General features: G+C 54.0%; 2 gene segments (V, D, J or C); both read right to left on the reverse strand.

Moving 5' to 3' along the window:
- Window positions 1-381: 381 nt before the first annotated feature.
- Window positions 382-6,092, reverse strand: LOC113597993 (T cell receptor beta constant 2-like). The segment is given in 5 exon segments: window positions 382-617; window positions 883-989; window positions 1,124-1,141; window positions 1,716-2,102; window positions 5,851-6,092. Coding segments are annotated over 5 exon segments (753 nt in total).
- A 3,133-nt stretch (window positions 6,093-9,225) lies between these two features.
- On the reverse strand, window positions 9,226-15,560 carry LOC106970406 (T cell receptor beta constant 2-like). The segment is given in 5 exon segments: window positions 9,226-9,487; window positions 9,753-9,859; window positions 9,994-10,011; window positions 10,586-10,972; window positions 15,425-15,560. Coding segments are annotated over 5 exon segments (582 nt in total).
- Between the last annotated feature and the right edge of the window lie 4,922 nt (window positions 15,561-20,482).

Genomic DNA, 20,482 nt, shown 5'->3' on the forward strand with positions numbered 1-20,482 from the left:
TAGATAGGCAGACTGGAGCTAGGTCTGAAGGAGGCATTAAGAACAGACGTGGATAAAACCTAAATGCATAATAAATGAAACTTGAGTCTCGAATTGAGAAATGACCAAGCATTCCAACACACAGGTTGCCCTGCCCTGTGCCCCATGCCAAGGTGGGGTTAGGGCTCTCTTGTGCCCAGCCCCTTACCCTGCAGACCGACCCCACACACCGGGAGCCTGGAATGGCTGGTGTGGATCAGGGAGCCCATCCTCCCTCAGGATGAACGGGAGGAAGCAGCATCGCTTAGGAAGAAGGGTCAGTGGTTTCATGTGCCAGAGGGGTGGTGCCTTTGCTAGGTCTTTGGAGGGCAGAACTTCACAGACACTTCTGAGACACAGCCAGGCCTGGCACGACGCTTTTTATTGTTTTAGTCTCTTTCAGTGTCAGGGCTGAGGAGCTCAATCCACAGGGAAGTGGGGCGAAGGGACAGATAACCCGGCAGGAAGGAGATAAGAGGCGGAGAGAGAATCACGCTTTTAGAAACACGGGCTGGAAGCATGTAAAGGAGAATCCGGGGTGAGGATTATGAACTCAGGATACGCTTTTGGAGCTGGCCTCAGGAATCCTTTCTCTTGACCTGAGGAAGAGAGGGCATTGTCAGGGTCCCAGGGGCCACAAACAGTAGGAGAACCTGACTCTGCGCCCGACTTGGGGTACAGCCACTGGCTCTCCCCATCCTCTGGTGCCGCATCCTGTAATGTTCTCCCCAGTCTGGCAGCCACCTTATAATTTCTTTGAGACACAGGAAATATCAGGCCCAGGTCGGGCTCTGCGGTCCCCTCACATTCCAGGTTCTACCCTCTCCCTCCAGCCTGCCCGCCCCATCCTGCCCGCCTCCGTACCTTGGCCATCAGCACGAGGACGCCGACCAGGATGGCATATAGGGTGGCCTTCCCCAGCAGGATCTCATAGAGGATGGTGGCCGACAGGACCCCCTGCTGGTAGGACGCTGTGGGCGGGAAGGGACAGCACACAGCTCCCTGTGAGCCAGCGCCCCTGGCTCCCCCTTGCCCCCAGGGTCCAGGGGTGCCCCAGCTCTGGTGCCAGGGAGGCAGAGAGGAAGAGGGGGAGAGGGTCACTCACCTGAAGTGAAGCCACAGTCTGCAAGAGAAAAGGGGGAGGGAAATGGATGAGAGACCCCATCTCCTAAGGCGGAGGAAGAGCTGCTAAGTTGGGCACACCTGAAACTAACCCGGTGTCACCTGTCAACTGTACTCCAGTTAAGAACGACACGAAGGTCACTAACATGACAGGCGGAGTCCGCCTCGCAGGTGGGCACGGACTCCCAGGCTCAGACCAGCCCGCTCTCAGGCTGGACGGTCCCTCCTGTGCTGAGCCAGCGCAGCCTCCTCATCCCTGAAACCCGTGGAACGTGGTGGCACGGGGGTGGGGGCACCCCGCTCAGAGCTGAGCCCCACGGGCTGGGACACTGAGGGGCCCCAGCGGCAAGGCCCTGTGGGGCTGAGGATGCGGGGTGGGGGAGGGGGAGGGGGGGGAATGAGCCCGAGGGGCCCGCTCACCCTCAGAGTGGGCTTTGGTCTTCCCGCTCTGCCCCACCCCACCCACCCCCCGTTTTCTGCATCCAGTCTTTCTGGTCTCCTGCCTGCCTGGACCCCCTTTCTGTGCCCCAACTCACCCCCCGCCCATCCCCCCCGGCCCCCCCCACCCCGCTCACCTGCTCTGCCCCAGGTGTCGGCACTGACGTTCTGGGTGATGGGTTTGGCCTCGGGGTAGTCCCACTGGTCATCCTTCCCGAGCCCGTAGAACTGGACCTGGCAGCGGAAGTGGTTCCGAGGGTTGTGCCAGAAGGTGGCGGAGACCCTCAGCCGGCTGCTCAGACAGTAGCTGGAGACATTCGCGCCGGACTGTTCCTTGTAGGGCTCAGGGTCCGTGCTGACCCCGTCGCGCACCTCCTTCCCGTTCACCCACCAGCTCAGCTCCACGTGGTCGGGGTAGAAGCCTGTGGCCAGGCACACGAGCGTGGCCTTCAGGGTCCGGGAGATCTCTGCTTCTGATGGTTCAAACACTGTGACCTTGGGAGGGCTCACCTTTTTCAGGTCCTCTGCAAGGGAAGAGGGGTTGGGGCCAGACCTGGTCTGAGAGCTGTCTGGGTTTGGAAGGACAGTGTGTGTGTGTGTGTGTGTGTGTGTGTGTGTGATGGAGAGGGAGACAGAGAGAGACAGAGAGAGACAGAGACAGAGAGAGCTGGAAATGGGGTCATCCTAAAGCAAAAATGGAGTTGTTGGTCCTGTGTGTTTGGGGGTCACTGTCCCATTCCTCTGTCATTGTTCTCCTGCCTTTCCTGTCCTGTGTAGTTACCCTACAGACATTTTGAGTAATGTCCCTTCATTAATGTTATTTGATTTCTTCTCCATCAGTAAAAGCTCACCTGTCTACATTTCACCATATTATGTAGTAGTTATTTCAGGGGAGCGAGCACAGGATTGGAATCAGGATAATAGGATCCAAATCCTAAAACTTGATGTTGCCCACCACTGTGACTTTGGGATGATGTCTTAATTTCCCTGCATCATTCTTCCTTCTTGTGAAGGGAGGATTAGGACACTGACTCTCCAGAGGGGCTGGGGGGTTTACGTGATGTAAACATTCAGAAGGCTCCCGTCCTGAGCCGGTGAATTGCATCTGAATCTAAGAGGCTCAGGTGGTAATGGGGAACTGGGGATAAGGGGGGCATTTGGGGGCTGGGGATTTTCTTCAGATGACAATATACAGATGGCATAGGGTCGTGCACCTGTGTGAGGGTACATTTTTGTTTTATGGTGTGCTCATGAGAATGTGAGATTTTCTGCCTTTTTTTTTTTTTTTTTTTTTGCGGTTCATGAGGTCATCCTGGCCATTCGTCTGCCTTCGGGTACCCCCCAAGTTTCCTAAGCTCAGACGGAGAGCAATGTCTCCTTATGTCAAATTCAAGGATTCCTCAACCTTCTTTGCTCTTTTGGTTCCAAATGTTATCCTTTTTTTTCTACCAGTCAGCTCCCTAAATAAGCATCTGAGATCCTCAGAGCAAATTCTTACTAGCAGTTGCTTTGAGACAAGTTTTGTCCTGAGCGTCTCCTCTGCAGAGTCGTGGGTAAAGGCCCAGGCCACCTTCTCATCAGCCTGGCTCACTTCTCCTGGGCCTGCTGTCCATTCATTGTATCCCACTCCTTTGCTTTCTGCTGATTTTTTCGTTTGTTTCTTGGCAATTCTGTTAAAATGCAAAATCTCATTCTTATGAGAATCTAGTTTAGCCTGGAAGATGGAGAAAATGTTCTTCTAGGGGATGCTTCACATTTCTAGGGCTGTGACCTAACTTCCAGGGCCAGCCTCATGGGTGTGTGACCCGTGTTCAGGACCCCACATTTACAAAGGCCCCACTCTTGGCTTCCCGGCTGCTGTCACCGTCTTGAAATTCTTAACAAGAGCCTGGCATCTTCCTTTTGAGCTGATCTGGCCTTCCAACCTGTCAGCTTCCTCTCCCTGCAAACGTCTACTTGCTAACTGCCCCTATGTCCCTAGGTTTTTCCTGGCTGACCTAGCCTGAAGTACTAACAGGCTAACTAATAGCCATACTGCCCGGCTCCATCAACCTCCCTGCTCAGCCTGGCGTCTTCAGTCTTGTCGCAAAGACCCTGGCTCTGGAATTGTACCAGCTTTCCTGGGGCACCCCTCTGACCCCCTCATTGTCAAACACTCAGTCCTTCCTACAAAATTAATGATGTCCTTTGAGCCAGGTGTGATGTTTACTGGCAGGACAAACAGGACCTGGACGGCACTCTAGGGCACTGTCTACACAGCTCCTTGTGAGGCCGGGTCACTTTATCCTTCCATGTTTGTGAGTCCCTGCGGGGTGTGGGTGAGCTTGCCTAGGTGGGTGTAAGTTTGGTACCAGTGAGCCTCTGTTTGTATCTGCTCTGTGGGTTGGACTAGCCTCAGGCAGATTTGTGAAGTTTCTTTCTTGTTCCCAGTCCACCGCTCACATATAGCCAGCCCTCCTCTCCATTATCCACAGGTCAAATCCTGTCCCTCCTCTGGCCCTGGGCTCACCCTCTGCCCTCACCCCCCAGGGACCACCTAGGGGAAGGGTGGGGAAGAGAAGGGCTGAATGATAACAATCTACCATTGCCGAGTACTTGACATACAGGGTCCTATGTCATCTGCACAGCAATAGTAAGTGATAGGTATTGGTGATGACATTGTAGAGAGGACCCAGCTTCACACAGATTCATCTGCCCAAGGTCACCTGCTCACTAGTAAGCCAGGGATTGGGACCCAGTTTTCTCTGGCTCTAAAGCCTGGTCTTTTCCTCACCCCTGCTGATTGCAGGAATCTGGCCTTTCCCGGGGACAAAGTTTAGCCAAGCCCCACTGGCTCCAGCTTAATGACAGTCTAACTCCAAATAGTGCCTGCTGTCATCAAAATAGTCCAGGTTCCTGTACCAGTCTTGTGAGTTTCTTCCCCTCTGTGGCCTCAACATTCTCAGCACCAGGGGATGTTCCATCCAGGTGCTTTCCAGATCTAGGAGCTTGGGATCCCCCTGGGAAGTTTTCTCAACCCACAAACACCAAGTCTGCATTTCAATGTATGTTTGGGACAAATGAACTCCTGCCCACCTGGGCTGTTGAACTTGGTGTGAGGTCTGAGATTTCAGGCTGGGGTGGGGGTGGGGGCAGAGGGAGACATGGCGGGGGAGTGAATGCACCCCCCAGGGCTGAGGTTCCAGTCCAGCCCAAGGCAGGACTGGTGCTGTAGGCACACCTCAGGGGCCTCCCGCACAGGAGAGGAAGGCAGGGGGTTAAATCTAACTTTAAATGCTGAACAGTAAATCAGGGAACCCTGCTTGTTTGATGCCTTCCTTCACTATTTTTCTGGCCTCTCTCTTCCTCTCCCGCTTTTTATCCCTTTCCTCCTCTGTCCAGCGGCCTCCCCTCCATCGAGCCCTCCCAGGAGCCGGCTAGGCCGGGTGCCCGCCATCCCTTGCTGGCCCTGCTTCTCCCCCCCACCCCCCTCCGGCTCCCAGCTCTGCGTAGCAGCTACACCTGCGCCTCCCCCAGCCTGGGGTTTCCCTTCTCTGTCTGGTCCTCTAATCCGGTGGCCCTGAGTCCTAATCAACCCTCTCGTCCCCCACTCACCCTGGCCCTAAGTACCTCCGGAGCAGGAAAAGAGACCTAAAGCCCCCTTTGCCCTCCGCCTGGTTCGCGGCGCGGGAGGACCCGGTCCCCGCCCCCCTTGCAGGGCTGACCCCGCAGATGGACAGCGCGCCCCGGCCCACCCGCCCCTTCCACGGGGACAGAGGGGCTGGGACTGGGACGCCGGGGGGGGGGGGCGGGGAGCAGACTCCCCAACCTTACCTAAGACGGTGAGCCTGGTGCCGGGGCCGAAATAGCGCTCGTAGGAGCACAGAGGTCCAGCCCCGCACGCAAACCCAGCAGCGCCCACCCCGCCTCGCAGCCCAGGCCGGCGCGGGGAGCCCGGCGGGCGCCCAGCGGGTGCCCAGGGGGTGCCCAGGTGGTGCGCAGGCGGGACCGGCCCCGGGACCCGCCGCCTTCCCTCCCGACCCCGCGACCACTCACCCACGACGGTCAGCCGGCTGCCGGCCGAAGGTCGGGGCGGAGGCTGCACAGCCCCGGGCCCCCCTGACGCGCACCCGGCCGCCCCCCGCCGCGCTCACCTAGCACCGACAGCCGGGTTCCGGGGCCGAAGTACAGAGGATTTTGGCTCACAGCCCCCGGGCGCGGCACAAAAACAGGCCCGCCCCCAGTCCCCGGCCCTGTCGCGTTCCCCGGCGCCCCCCGGGCACCCCCGCTTACCTAGCACGGTCAGCCGGGTACCTGTGCCGAAATACTGAGTTTCTGTGCTCACGGCCCAGAGCCCCAGGACAAAAACCCGGCGCTGCCCTCTCCCGCCAGCCCGGCTCCCTTGCGCGCCCGGCACCCGGCACCCGGACCCCGGGAGTCCCGGCCCTGGCGCTGAGCCCCGCCTCTGAGCGGGACCCCCCAAACGGAGCCGGGCAGCTGCCCACCTCTCCATCCCACCCCGCGGAGCGCTCGGTCCTTACCCAGCACGATCAGCTTGGAACCAGCCCCAAAATACAGCTGCCCGGTGTTTGCACGGCCTTGGGAACCCAGACTCAAACCTGCCTTCCCGGACTAGGGCCCAGGAGGGGCCAGCACCCACTCCTTGAGAGCCAGGGTCGGTGGGGGAGGTGTCCAGGCTGGGCAACGTACCCTCCCTCCCACCTGGAGCTTTCTTACCTAGGACAGTGAGCCGGGTCCCTGGCCCAAAGTGCTGCTCATTATTGTAGCACAGTGGGCAGGGGCTGCCAAAAATTTCTGCTTCTTCCTACTTCCTTTGGCACGAGCTGAGGGCGCGCTCTTCTCCTTCCCGGGCTTCTCTCTCCCCACTTAGGGAACTAGCCTGACATAGTAACCTGGATACTGCAGGAGGTCATGGCCAATATGCAGAGGAGAATCAGCTTGGCTTGGGGACAAAACAGTGGAGGTGGAAAATGAATGGGGATCGGTGAAGGGTGGTTTGGGCTGGAGTTGGGGAGTGTTCCAGGCTAGACCCCCGTCTCTTAGTACTTATAGGGCCTGCGACCTCTCTGGCCTTAGTTCCTTCATCTGAAAAATGGGATAACATCTCTCCCACGGTGTTGTTGTGAGTTCTTCACAAGTAACGCATGTGCAAATACTCTGTCAAGGGCGAGGCTTGTGAAAAGTGCTGTGTGATGATTCCACTTTGACACTTCCTGGGAAGCTGTCTGCAACAGGGAGATACAGAGGCGTTCCCTGAGTCCAGGTCCACGCAAGCGCCCGTCAGGGACCAGCTCCAGAGACCTCTCCCAGCCACGCCCCATCCAGGAGTGTTCCCTGGGCTGGGTGGGGATATTTGCTGAGGCAGAGCTTTTTGTAAAAGCACCTCCTCTACCTGAATCATTGTGTGCTACTCCCACCCCCACAATGTTACAGCGCGATACAAAAATATTTCCTTCCCTCTGGCCCCCTCCCCCAACCACCGGGCAGAGACAGGAAGCACAGGTGGCAGAGGGCTGGTGGGGCAGAGAGGCCCCTTCACGGAGGCACACACCACTCTGAGGAGACCTATGTCGCCGGGTCTCCCCTCTGGGACTCACTGTGCCCACCTGCACAGACTGGCATTTATAGTGAGGCGGGTGGGAGGAGCCAGGAGTGGAATCCACAGAACAGGTGATGGCAGCTTGTGGCATGGGGACAGACAGCTGGGAAACCTCTGTAACCCCCAGTGCTCCCTGCACAAAGTCCAAGCTCCTCGTCCTTCGTGTATTCCACACACAACATGAGCACCTACTATGTGCCAGGCCTCGTGCTGTTTGCAAGGACCTGAGCCTGCCCTCAGATGAGCCTGCACCGACCTCCCTAACGTCTTTTCCCTGCATTCCCTGAACCTCACCTCTGGCTAAGCACCCACGAGCACCTGGCCCTGTTGTTTCGGCTCTGGTTCATGCCTCTGACTGCCCACCACCACCCACCCACGCGGACGATCAGACCGACTCTTCTCTGAAGGGTTTGCCACCTTCTCAGACTCCTCCCTGATGATCCCAGTGGGAAACCAAGAGCTAGCCTCTGGCTGCATTTTAGCAGACAGCTCACGTTGCCATTTCCAAGCATCACTTTCTATTTCAACGCTTTCTATACATGAGTTCCCCCCTCATGGTCAGGGAAGTGACTTGGATATCTTTATTTTCTTGGGGGTTAATAGCAGAACATTGCAGTGATATGGGCTTAATGAGTGAGTTAGTGCATTTGCACTATTAGTGCACTATTAGTGCATTCATACATATCAGCATATATATATACAATATATATTATATATGAGTTGTAGATACTAAAGGTCCCTAAAACCAAGTATCAGCCCTATCGCTATTTCTAGAAATCCTTTAAGAGGTCTTTGTTGTCTCATATATATGTATATATAATTGTATGTACATGCGTGTGTGTGTGTGTGTGTGTTGTATATGTGCACACACACATCTGAGTACCTCATGTGTTGCAACACAGAGAGAAGGCTGTATGTCACAGTCCTGTGAGTGTGGCTACTTCAGACAGGCCTTATGGTGATGTCTTCTCCTGAACTGGGTCACTTGGGGCCCACTCCTTTATGTACTCACTTACTCAAAGATCGTTTGTTGTGTACTCACACTGAACCAAAGTGCTATGCCATATCCCAGGGACACTGTAATAAAACATGTCCTTGTTCTCAAGGAGCCGAGTGTCAGACGGGGACGCTTGAAGGGGTGAAGGGGCAGTGCCCTTCAAGTGTGGCATGTGTCTCATGAAGGCATGTGCACTATGGTAGCCAAGTATAGGATGCATGTGGGCCACCCTCAGGGAATAATGGGCAAGGAAGCTCCTGACAAGGCTTCTTGGGGGGCAGATGTTGGAGCTAAAGCTTTAAGAATAAGTAGGAGTCAGAGTACTAGGTCACTCCAGGTAAAGGAGGGCAAAACAGTCCGAGAGCACGTGGCTCAGGGATGCAGGGGGAGACGAGTGAGGTATGCGTGGAGCAAGGAGGCAGAGGACCACTGCCGGGTCCCCTGTGCCATCCTCAGGACAGTGGGCCGTGTCACCATGGTGACAATGAGACTACCAAGAGCTCTTAAAAGATTTCTAGAAATAGCAATAGGGCCGATTCTTGGTTTTAGGGGCCTTTATTTTCTACCCTCCCGGGAGGGATCAGGGGACATTTTCACACCCCTCTGCTACTGCGAATACATCTCCAAGTCAGCGTGTTCTCTTCGTGGCCGGGAAGCCTGCTTGTCAAGTGAAGACGGTCGTGTCCTCAGTGAGAGGGCGGAAAGGGAGCTGGCCGATATGTGTGAAAGCAAGCTGCGTTAGCCGGGGCTACCTGACCAGTTGCCGGTGGGCACGCCTGTGGGCGTGGGCTCTTTCTCAGAACACCTTTGTCCAGGGGGGACATGAAGTTCCTGTAGGAAACGTCACCATTTTTCTGGGCTGTTCCCGAGTAAGCCTCTTTTCATCTCATCACTACCATTCACGTTTACTAAAGTTCTCCAGGCAAGGGAGGAGGATTGCCGACCACAGGTTGGGTCCCTCACTTTCCTCGAATACCTGTGGTCTCTCTCCTGACGCGAGTCACATGGGAAGTCAGAGATGGGCGGAAGAGATATCCCGACACTCACAAGGCAGAGTCAAGCCAGAACAGGCCATTTTTATTGATTCAGTCAATTTCGTCACGCGAGGCCCCCCGGCTTAGGGCAAGTTGAGTCGTGAGCGACCGCGTGTGCATGCACATAAGGGGTAGCTACTGGGGTGAGCAGAGGGATGAAAACAGCTCTTCAGAAGCACTGGCTATAAGTGGGAAAAGGAGGATCCATATTGGGGCAATGGCCGACTAGAAGCTCAGGACTCCTCCTCCCAGCTGGCCTCAGGAATCCTTTCTCTTGACCTGAGGAAGAGAGGGCATTGTCAGGGTCCCAGGGGCCACAAACAGTAGGAGAACCTGACTCTGCGCCCGACTTGGGGTACAGCCACTGGCTCTCCCCATCCTCTGGTGCCGCATCCTGTAACGTTCTCCCCAGTCTGGCAGCCACCTTATAATTTCTTTGAGACACAGGAAATATCAGGCCCAGGTCGGGCTCTGCGGTCCCCTCACATTCCAGGTTCTACCCTCTCCCTCCAGCCTGCCCGCCCCATCCTGCCCGCCTCCGTACCTTGGCCATCAGCACGAGGACGCCGACCAGGATGGCATATAGGGTGGCCTTCCCCAGCAGGATCTCATAGAGGATGGTGGCCGACAGGACCCCCTGCTGGTAGGACGCTGTGGGCGGGAAGGGACAGCACACAGCTCCCTGTGAGCCAGCGCCCCTGGCTCCCCCTTGCCCCCAGGGTCCAGGGGTGCCCCAGCTCTGGTGCCAGGGAGGCAGAGAGGAAGAGGGGGAGAGGGTCACTCACCTGAAGTGAAGCCACAGTCTGCAAGAGAAAAGGGGGAGGGAAATGGATGAGAGACCCCATCTCCTAAGGCGGAGGAAGAGCTGCTAAGTTGGGCACACCTGAAACTAACCCGGTGTCACCTGTCAACTGTACTCCAGTTAAGAACGACACGAAGGTCACTAACATGACAGGCGGAGTCCGCCTCGCAGGTGGGCACGGACTCCCAGGCTCAGACCAGCCCGCTCTCAGGCTGGACGGTCCCTCCTGTGCTGAGCCAGCGCAGCCTCCTCATCCCTGAAACCCGTGGAACGTGGTGGCACGGGGGTGGGGGCACCCCGCTCAGAGCTGAGCCCCACGGGCTGGGACACTGAGGGGCCCCAGCGGCAAGGCCCTGTGGGGCTGAGGATGCGGGGTGGGGGAGGGGGAGGGGGGGGAATGAGCCCGAGGGGCCCGCTCACCCTCAGAGTGGGCTTTGGTCTTCCCGCTCTGCCCCACCCCACCCACCCCCCGTTTTCTGCATCCAGTCTTTCTGGTCTCCTGCCTGCCTGGACCCCCTTTCTGTGCCCCAACTCACCCCCCGCCCATCCCCCCCGGCCCCCCCCACCCCGCTCACCTGCTCTGCCCCAGGTGTCGGCACTGACGTTCTGGGTGATGGGTTTGGCCTCGGGGTAGTCCCACTGGTCATCCTTCCCGAGCCCGTAGAACTGGACCTGGCAGCGGAAGTGGTTCCGAGGGTTGTGCCAGAAGGTGGCGGAGACCCTCAGCCGGCTGCTCAGACAGTAGCTGGAGACATTCGCGCCGGACTGTTCCTTGTAGGGCTCAGGGTCCGTGCTGACCCCGTCGCGCACCTCCTTCCCGTTCACCCACCAGCTCAGCTCCACGTGGTCGGGGTAGAAGCCTGTGGCCAGGCACACGAGCGTGGCCTTCAGGGTCCGGGAGATCTCTGCTTCTGATGGTTCAAACACTGTGACCTTGGGAGGGCTCACCTTTTTCAGGTCCTCTGCAAGGGAAGAGGGGTTGGGGCCAGACCTGGTCTGAGAGCTGTCTGGGTTTGGAAGGACAGTGTGTGTGTGTGTGTGTGTGTGTGTGTGATGGAGAGGGAGACAGAGAGAGACAGAGAGAGACAGAGACAGAGAGAGCTGGAAATGGGGTCATCCTAAAGCAAAATTATGGAGTTGTAGGTCCTGTGTGTTTGGGGGTCACTGTCCTCTGTTGTTATTCTCCCACAACTTCACGATTTTTTTTCTGGGTTCCTCCATGGACGCACACACTTAGACTCTCTGGGCTAAGGTAGCAATGGGTCCTGATTCTCTTGGCTGTCTTTGCAGAGTCTCTTAAACAAGGCCTTGTTCCATATCTATCAAAAGAGTATATGTGTCTCTTTTTCTTCCCCATTCAAAGTCCTCTTCGCCGTGTGACTGCCTCTTGTTTTAGATGAAGAAGCAGCTTTAGTAGAGCTGAATGAGACCAGATTGTGAGGCAGAGGGTTCTCTCGCTAGCAACATCATCCTGGAAACCGAACTGACTTTTCCTAATTGTCATTGTTCTCTTGTACAAGGTGTTGAGTGTCCGTTTAGGGAGGGGGAGCAGGTACTAGAATTAGCCTTTGTTGTCTAGAAGACTCACTGTCCTGTTGCGTCTGACTATACTTTTTCCTAAATGCTTCTTTTCCCAACTCACTTTTTTTCCTTTTCTTCCTTCCCTTTTCTCTTTCTTTCTTTCTTTAGGATAGAACCTGCTTTGAGCAGCCATGAAGTCTCTGGCTATTATCAGATGCTCCACATTCGCTGCACTTATACTGGGGCACATGGGGTATGTGCTAGCTTGCCCGGGTTGGCTATAATCCCATGAAAGATATTGCTCATGGATTGAACCCTTTTTTCCTTCCAATGCCCAGCAAGCCTCCCTGCCAGCTTTGGAAATCCTAGTTCACAGCCAAGCTTTACATTTTTAAAAGCAGCAAAACCTTGCTGGGTATGAACAAATTCCAAAGTCCAAGGGCCATTTCGTCTGAGCATTCATGTTGTAAAGTCCTGGGCCCTTTTACATGCCTGACAGGGGAGAATTTCTGGAGTTGTTGGAAGCCATGACCTCATGTAAAGACACACAGGGATAAAAGAAAACACATCCATCTATTAAGCTTCCTTTTTTTTTTTTTTAAACCAGAATGGACTCTGCCATCTATGGCTCTATATTGACCAGAGGAATGATTTTTTTGGAGCGGAAATGTGGGGAACCCGGATGTTTCCACTTTATCCAAATTTGAAAAATGTTTCTAATGGGAAAATTGAGACAGAGGTTGGAAAAAGGCCAAACTCTGACACGTGACGATGAGCGCCAGGAGCAGAAAGGATTGTCACGATGAGGTGAGCCTTTTATAAAGGTGTCCGTAGAAGTTAGTCCCTAACAACTTAACACCCCCAGAGGCTGGCGCTATTACCCCCATTTTATAGATCTCAGAGATTCTGAGATTTCCACTTTCCGATTGTTGAACCTCCCCCCGCCCCCCCCCCCCCACCAACTATCCCTTGAGCCCAGGCATTTCGAACCTCAGTAATTTGTACTTTCTACTTATTACACTCACCGGCATGTGCCTCGGTCTCTGCAGGACAGAGTCTGCTCGAGCCAACAAATCTGGTAGGACCAACTCTCCCGTTCTTCCCGCCTTGTCTCTGTTCCCAGCCCAGACTCATCCCATCCCTGCCCTCCCCTCCGCCTGCCCCCCTCCTCCGGAGCATGCCAATGGTGTGTTAGCGTTTTGTGATGGGCCCTTTACCCTACCATCCCAGCACAGGTCCTGAGGTTTGGAAAATGGGGCCTCAGCCTCTTTTCTCTTCTTTGTACCTTATCTGTTACTAATGTGGCCTAAGTTTCCAGTTGTATCAGAAAGTTTATTCACACCTATCTCCTCGGATCCTGCCAAGCACTAACTAACCCCTTGCAGCTTTCATGACACTGCGACGCGCCTTCTGTCCCCAGGGCTCAGAAATGTCCCTTAAACCCCAGCCTCGCCAGTCTACACACCACCCCCTGTGCCTCCAAAGCCCTAGATCCCTTCAGGAAGACACACATGGGTCTTTGGAGACTGGTGGAGATGGAGAAGGAGGACAGGGAAGGCAAGGGTGGAGTTCTGAGCAGGTGGACGGTGTTAGAAGGATTTTAACATAGAAAACAGACCCATTCGCCCAAATGGAGTCAACCATGAAGGACTGGAGTTAGCTCAGGAGGGAAGATGGAGAAGATCTGACTCAGATAAAGAAGGGAAAGTAAAACAACCACCCCTGAAAAAGAAGAGAGTGAAAGAAGGCGGCCCGGAGAATGAGAAAACAGCAAGAAAACACAAAGCCCCCAAGACCAAGTCTACCCCCGAGGGTCTGAGACAAGCACAGCAGAGCAGCCAGAGAAACTCCCGGAGGGAGGGGGCGGCTCGGACTTCTGTCCGTCACCCTCGTCTCCTTCCTGGACTGATGGGTCACGCATGGGCACCCCCCCGCCCGGAGCGTGGCCCCCAACCTGTCACGGTGAGCCTGGTGCCCATCCCAAAGTGGAGGGGTAAGTTATAGAAGCACAGCTGCAGGGAGCTGTGGTAAAACCTGGGGCAGGGGTCTCCTGCCAGAGGGCAGGTCCTAGCTCCCAGGGAACGGGCTCTGCCACCTTCTCCGCCTGGGTGCGTGGCTCTGGACCAGAGGAGACCTGGAGAAAGGTCCAGGCATATGATGGGGAAAGAGGAGAAGGCTCAGGGTGGGAAGAGGCACACACATGAGAAGGAAGGATGAACCGAGGAAAGAGCGAGGAGGTCACATCAAGGACTGAAGACCCAGGGAGGACAAATAGAGGGTCCAGGTGAGCCACACCAAGAGCAATGGCAGCCACAGCTCCCCGGAGAAGGTCCCCAGGATAAGAGAGTTTACCTGACCCCTGACAACCAGCCGTGGGGAGAGACGGGGCCCCGGGTCCCAGGGACCACAGCTCTCCCACCCTGGTCCTGCTCCTTACCTGAGACAGAGTTGAGTCCTATCTCCAAAGTACTGTGCCTGGTTGCTCCCCAGCACAGCAGGAGTGTGACAAACCCAGAATTGCTGCTCTGGGGCCTTTCCTTCCAGAAGCTAGCATCCACCCAAACTTCTGGGGGCTCTAGCACCTACTCTGTTCCCCACACTCTCTGCGCCTTTTCCCGCTGTGCCCCCGTCCCCACCCTGTCTCCGGAGTCCTCCTGGGACTGTACTTTTCCAACACACTACCCCCCCAGGGAGGCCGCTTGCTTCCCCAAGACAGAGAGCTTGGCTCCACTTGTGAAAAATTGTCATTGTTACACAACACTGCAGGCTGGTAGGAAAACGGCCCACCTGCGTCCAATTCCCAAGTGTACCTGCCTGCTCTCTTCTCCCTTTCCGTAGCAGAATTTTGGCACTGGGAGGGGGAGAGGGGGCACGCGTATGGCCTGAAATGTCAGGGGACCAAGGTGGCCATGTGACCCCCACCCCTTTCTCCCGTGTCCCTCTCTTTTCTGGACGAGGGGGGAAAACAGCAGGATGAAGCTAGCTCTAAGGCTAGAGGCTTCCCATCTACCGTGGCCATGATGGGGTGCGCTCCAAGGAGACGGGAGATGGACACGGTGACCCCAAGACGAGACTACTTGCCTCCCAGCACGGGAACCCAGACTTGGCATGGCCAGTCTGTGAAATTACCAGGGATGGAGGCCGTCCCCTCCCGATGCCTCAAGGCAAGAATTCAGATCTTTCTGATAAAAATGTGCTTTAAGCTAAGCCCCCAGAACAGAGGTTCCATCTGGAGCCCTGCCCCTCCTTGTAGGTTCCCAGCCCTCCAGCCTCGAAGAGTTTACCTACAACAGTGAGCCGGCTCCCTTCCCCAAAATAGAGGGTCTCGCCATAGCACAGCCTCTCAGATCTTCTTCAGAACCTCCCCTTGTCTGCTGAGCTCAGCTGGGATTCAGGGACAGATCGTGGTGTTCGTGGATCTCTTCGCTCACAGAGACACCAGCCCTACTTTGCATATCCCCGTGCATATCCCCGTGCATGGACAGTCAGAAAAAAGGAGACAGTGTGGCCTCCTGTGAAATCCAGAGCAAGGGAAGATATGAAACCCCTGCAGAGAGTTCCAGCCAGTGAGGAAGGTGGGCCTGTATCAGGGCTCATTGATTGCCTTCTGGGCTCTCTCTAGGTTTTCTCTGGCAGGTAACTATTCAGAGGGGGCAGTGCTATCTCCTCTCCCTCCTCTGCCGGAGCCACCGAGGCTCAGCTCTGAGTTTACAGAGGACCACCGGTGGCTGCGTGGATTTACCCTGACCGGGACCCTCCCAGGTACTGGTTCCCAGATGCGCGCATGACATCTCCTTGCCCAGGACCCAAGGGCTGGGTGATCCCTTCCCTCCCACACTTTCTGGGATAGAATCCTCCCGGTCATGCCCTGCCCAGAGTCCCCACCGCCTTACCGACGACTGTCAGCTTGGTCCCTGGGCCGAAGGTATAATCATAGCACATCAGAATATGGCCACTCTAAAATGGACCTGCCATTTTGGACCTGCTTCCCCTATGAGGGGCTTGGAAAGACCCAGAGTCTAGCTTACCTATAACTGTGAGCCTGGTGCCTGCTCCAAAGAAAAGTTCAGTGTTCACACAGTGACTCCAGGCCAGGAGGCAAACAAATTTCAGGCGTGGAAAGAAACGGGGGCTGTAGTTGGTGTCTGAGGATGCTGGGGTCAGAAATCCCCGCCTGTGTTTTACCGATATTGCATAAAACATTTCAACTCTGACTCCTGGGGCCACAGAGCATGGCCAGAGTGTATCCAGAGGGTCCCACACTACTTTCTTGATTTTTTTCTGAGGGTCCATTAAAAGGACATGGATCTGGAGAGAAAGGCAGGGTCCTAGAGCCAGTGACCATATCCACGGAGAGCAGGGATATCTCTGGCTTCTTCCTCTGTGGAATGGGTCACCTCCCATGCACCTTCCCACTGACCTTGTCCTTGGTTCTGTGGGGCTTGGAGTGAAGGAGTCTCCCGAGTCCTTCACCCGAGGGGCCACTGAGACATTCTTCTCGCATCTGGGCTCTCTGCCTGGAAGATTCAGCCCAGATCCAAGCCTGTCCTTATCCATGGTCTTGGCTTGACAGGTGAACAGGGGTGAGGCGGAGGCGTTCTGACCTGAACCACCCTCAGGCCGGTGACCCAGGACAAAAGTGGAGACACTGTGGGTTGGGAAAGGCAGAAAGGTTTTTGTAAAGCTTTCCTGTAGAGTTGAATCACCGTGGCCCCCCCTGTCCCCACAATGTTACAGCTTTGTACAAAAAACGACCCCTCCCATGGTTCTGCCCATCAGAGCTTGGGAGAAACCACCAGAGCCGCTGCTCCTTCAAGGGCATTGGAGGGCAGGTCAGTGACATCACTCCCCCTGGTGCGAGGCGGTGGCAGGGGTGCAGACCGGGCCGGGGAGGGGCTCCTCCCCACCCCCATGCCCTTCCTTCAGGATGTTCTTGGCTTCTCAGAGCTGTGTGTCTTTGCAAGGCTGGCTGCTGCAGGGGCTGGTTTTCCCTGGTTTCCGCCCCTCTGCAAGATGTCGTCACTGTGGGGCCCACCCTCCCCACCCCCCAACCCAGCAAGAAGCAGCAGCCCCCTTTCAGCCTCAGGCCTGCCTGTGGCTCTGTCACTCAGAGGCCACACTTTTCATCCGGGAATGGGATCCCGCAATACTCAGACCCTTTGGCCCAACTCCGAACCTCTAGGGTGGTCTGGAGGGGAAGTGACCTTGAGCTACACTGCAGGGACGGGGTGGAGGACAGGGGCGTGTAGGGGTCCCTAGGTAGAGACAAAATAACAGCTGAGAGCTCCAGCATATTTTCAAGTGGGTTTGGACATGGGAGGGCTCCTGTGTGCATCAGCCCCCCTTCTTGTGGACTTCAGATGTCAGGTTAGGAAAAGGGAGTTGGGGACATGGAAGTGAATAGTCAGATGCATAAAGTCGCAGGAACACTCAAATGCAGTCATGGACATAGCCGTCTCCTTTTTATCCCCGAGGGGCAGACGCCTTTAAGTTGCTGGTAGATGTTTTACTTTCCTGCACAAGAAGACCTTGAAATTCAACCTCCAGTTGAGTGGCCTGGATCTTATTCCACTCGATGGTGTTTCCTTTTATTGCCTTTCAAACTGTGAAGTTTCAAACTATTAAAATCTGGAAGAAAAAAAAAAAAGACAAACTTCACTCCTTAACGATGACACACTTCCGTGGAAAAATAAACGCAGGATCCAAAGAGAAACGACAAGATGGGGAGAACAGTTGCAATCTTCCTCATGAGGGCTGATCTCCCCAGTATATAATGAACTCCTAGAAATCAGTAAGAAAATAATCCAGCAGCACAATAAAAATGGCAAAGAACAGATGGTTCAGAGAAAAAGTAACGCAAATGGTGCTTCACCGTAGGAAAAAAATCTTGCAAAGAAAAAGCTGCATTGAAATATCTTTGTTCACCAATGTGACTGACAGTTGAATTAGGGAAGACATTCTATTAGCTTGTGCGTCGTGGGATATGCATGTCTACACGTAAAAGGATACCCATCTAAGTGGGGACCAATTTGGAAATATCTGTGAAAGCTACAAATGCATTTACTTTTTCACCTGGACATCTCACATCTGGGCATTTATCCTGTAGTTATTCTTGCAGACAAATAAAAAATGTTTGTAAAATATTTGCGTTATCTGGGGGTAGCAAAGAGATTGGGGAAAGTCCAGTGCCCATCAGGAAGGGACTGGATAAATGATCTGTGATACATCCACCAAATGGAATATTGCTCGATGCTAAAAAAAAAATACAAATGTTTCATGATACTACAGAAAGCTCTCTAAAATACATTGTTAAGTGGAAAAAAAGCAAGCTGCAGATTAGCATTGCTGTGCATTGCCTTTTGTCCCGCAAAGGAGGGGAATAAGAACTGCTTGCTTGGTTCTGCATAAAGATACACCAGAATGATACAAAAGAAACTGATCAAAGTAACTGCCTACTAAGAATGACCGGAGGAGACAGAAACAAGGTAGAAGTAAAAGTAACATTTTTCCGTCTCAACTTTATTGTATTGTTTCAGTTTTTGAGCCAGGTGGCTATAGGATCTATTTAAAATAAAACTTTAAAAATTGAAAGAAAATACAAAGAAAACATTGCTTTAAGTAATATTTTGAAATGTGCTACTTAAAAAAGAAACCTACTTGTGTAATTTACAAACTCATTATTTTCTCCAAAGAAGATCAGTTTACCTAAGAAGATATGTTATGGTCCTGACTTGACATACTGGGTCCCCAATCACTCAGGAAGCTTGTGAAAAATGCATATTTCTCAGTAGTCCTTAGGATACGTTGTGTTAAAAATCTTGGGGCGCCTGGGTGGCGCAGTCGGTTAAGCGTCCGACTCCAGCCAGGTCACGATCTCGCGGTCTGTGAGTTCGAGCCCCGCGTCAGGCTCTGGGCTGATGGCTCAGAGCCTGGAGCCTGTTTCCGATTCTGTGTCTCCCTCTCTCTCTGCCTCTCCCCTGTTCATGCTCTGTCTCTCTCTGTCCCAAAAATAAATAAACGTTGAAAAAATAAATAAATAAATAAAAAATCTCTAGTATTGGAGTTATTATGTATTTAAATAAACAAAACAAGCACAAAATTACCCCGGGTATTTCCATTTCAGCACGGTGCTTGGGATGCACTGCTTGTCCCCTGACCAGGAAAAGCACAGGCGCGAGCCATGAAGAATGTCAGAGTGCTATCTGGTGGTGTCACAAGCTGGGTACAATAGTGTGGCTCTGAGAATTTAGGGAAAAAAGGAAAAGACAGTCTGTGCTTTTTACTCACGAACAGTGCTGGATCTCACAACACTCTGCCAATAACCTGAATAAAAGGTCACGGATGGCCTCTATCGAGTGGAGAGTAGCAAGCTTCCTTCTTTATTCCTTTCCCACACTGAGGATCTCTTTCGTCGATGTAATGATTTATTTTCATCTATTTCTGTTTTCCTGCCTTATTGCATATCAGTAATATACCCTCTAGGTAAGTTTCCTTTCGGCCATTTAGCTGGGGACTCTCCACCACACCGGCCTTACAAAGAATACCGCTCTGCCTACTTCCAATCCTGATGGAGTTTGCCCCCCCCGCCCCCCCCCCCCCCCCACCGTTTGCTACTCAGTCACACTGTCAGTGTGCGTAAATGCCCGTGAAGTTTTTTTTTTTAAGGTTTATTTATTATTTTTGAGAGAATAAGAGACAGTGTGAGCCAGCGGGGAAGGAACAGAGAGAGAGGGAGACAGGGAATCTCAAGCGGGCTCTGCTCTGTCAGTGCAGATCCTGACTCAGAGTTTGATCTCACAAACCATAAGAAGTGACCTGAGCTGAAATCAAGAGTCCAACACTTGCTTAACCGACTGAGTCGCCAAGGTGTCCCAAAGCTTCCCCCCCCCCCCCCCCCCACCGCTGTGAGAGGAGTTTAGCTGGTTAGGCAGGTTCCAGTGGGGTCATTCATCATCTTGGGCAGCAGGGGGCAGCCTGTCCTTATTTATTTTAGAGGAAGTCCTTGCCATCTCAGCGTGGCCACTTGAGGGCGTGAGAAGAATGTGGTTCGTGCTGGAGGGGACCCCCCCCCCACCCCCACCCCACCCCCCGCCCCCAGCGGGAAACTGGGTTACCTGCCTGCCTTTCTCAAGGCTGAGATGTGGGAAGCAGATAAACAAATTGCATCTCACATGTGTGTAATTCTTGAAACTTTTCAAGTGAGTTCTAGATTCATCTAAACCCCAAATGTGTCTCCTGATTTCCTCAGATGAAACTGAAATCTGAAGAGGCTAAATGAGTCGCCCCAAGTCATACATAATGAAGTGACAGCTGGCACTGACACCCAGCCCTCCCTAAGTTCTAGGGCTCTGCTGGGGCCACTGCAGGGCACTGAGGCCTCCACCCCTCAAGGAAGCCCGCCTCCTGGAGCCAGACTGCCCGGACTCCCACCCACCCCAGGCCCTCTTATGTCTGTGAGGCCCTGGGCCGGTTACCAAGCCCCTTTAACAATAATACCACCTACCTTATGGAGTTCTTGAGAGATCTGAATCAGATAATACACATAAAGCTTCATTATGGTGGCTGAATATAGTCAGCAAACACGTTAGGGACTATTGCTTTCACGGAGAGCACTGGCCTAGGGATACCTTTGCTGCATTGGTTCTCACGCTTTAGCGTGCGTCACAAGGACTTGGAAGTCTTGTAAAAATGCAAGAGGCCAAGCTCCATCGCAGAGTTTCTGACTCAGGAGATGGGGGAGGGGCGCCAGAATTTGTATGTCTCCTAAATCCCCAGGGGATGCTGGTGCCGCCGGTCCCCGGTCTGCACTTGGAGAAGGCGCTTTCTTTCTTCTGTACATTTCCCTCCAGTCCTAGCTCATACTTGAGTCATTCAACCACTGGGTGCCTATTCTATTGTAGATGTTGTGTAATCACTAAATGTGCCAGGATGAGTAAGACAAGATTACTTGC

This window comes from Acinonyx jubatus, chromosome A2 (genome assembly GCF_027475565.1).
Source record: "Acinonyx jubatus isolate Ajub_Pintada_27869175 chromosome A2, VMU_Ajub_asm_v1.0, whole genome shotgun sequence".
Lineage (NCBI taxonomy): Eukaryota > Metazoa > Chordata > Mammalia > Carnivora > Felidae > Acinonyx > Acinonyx jubatus.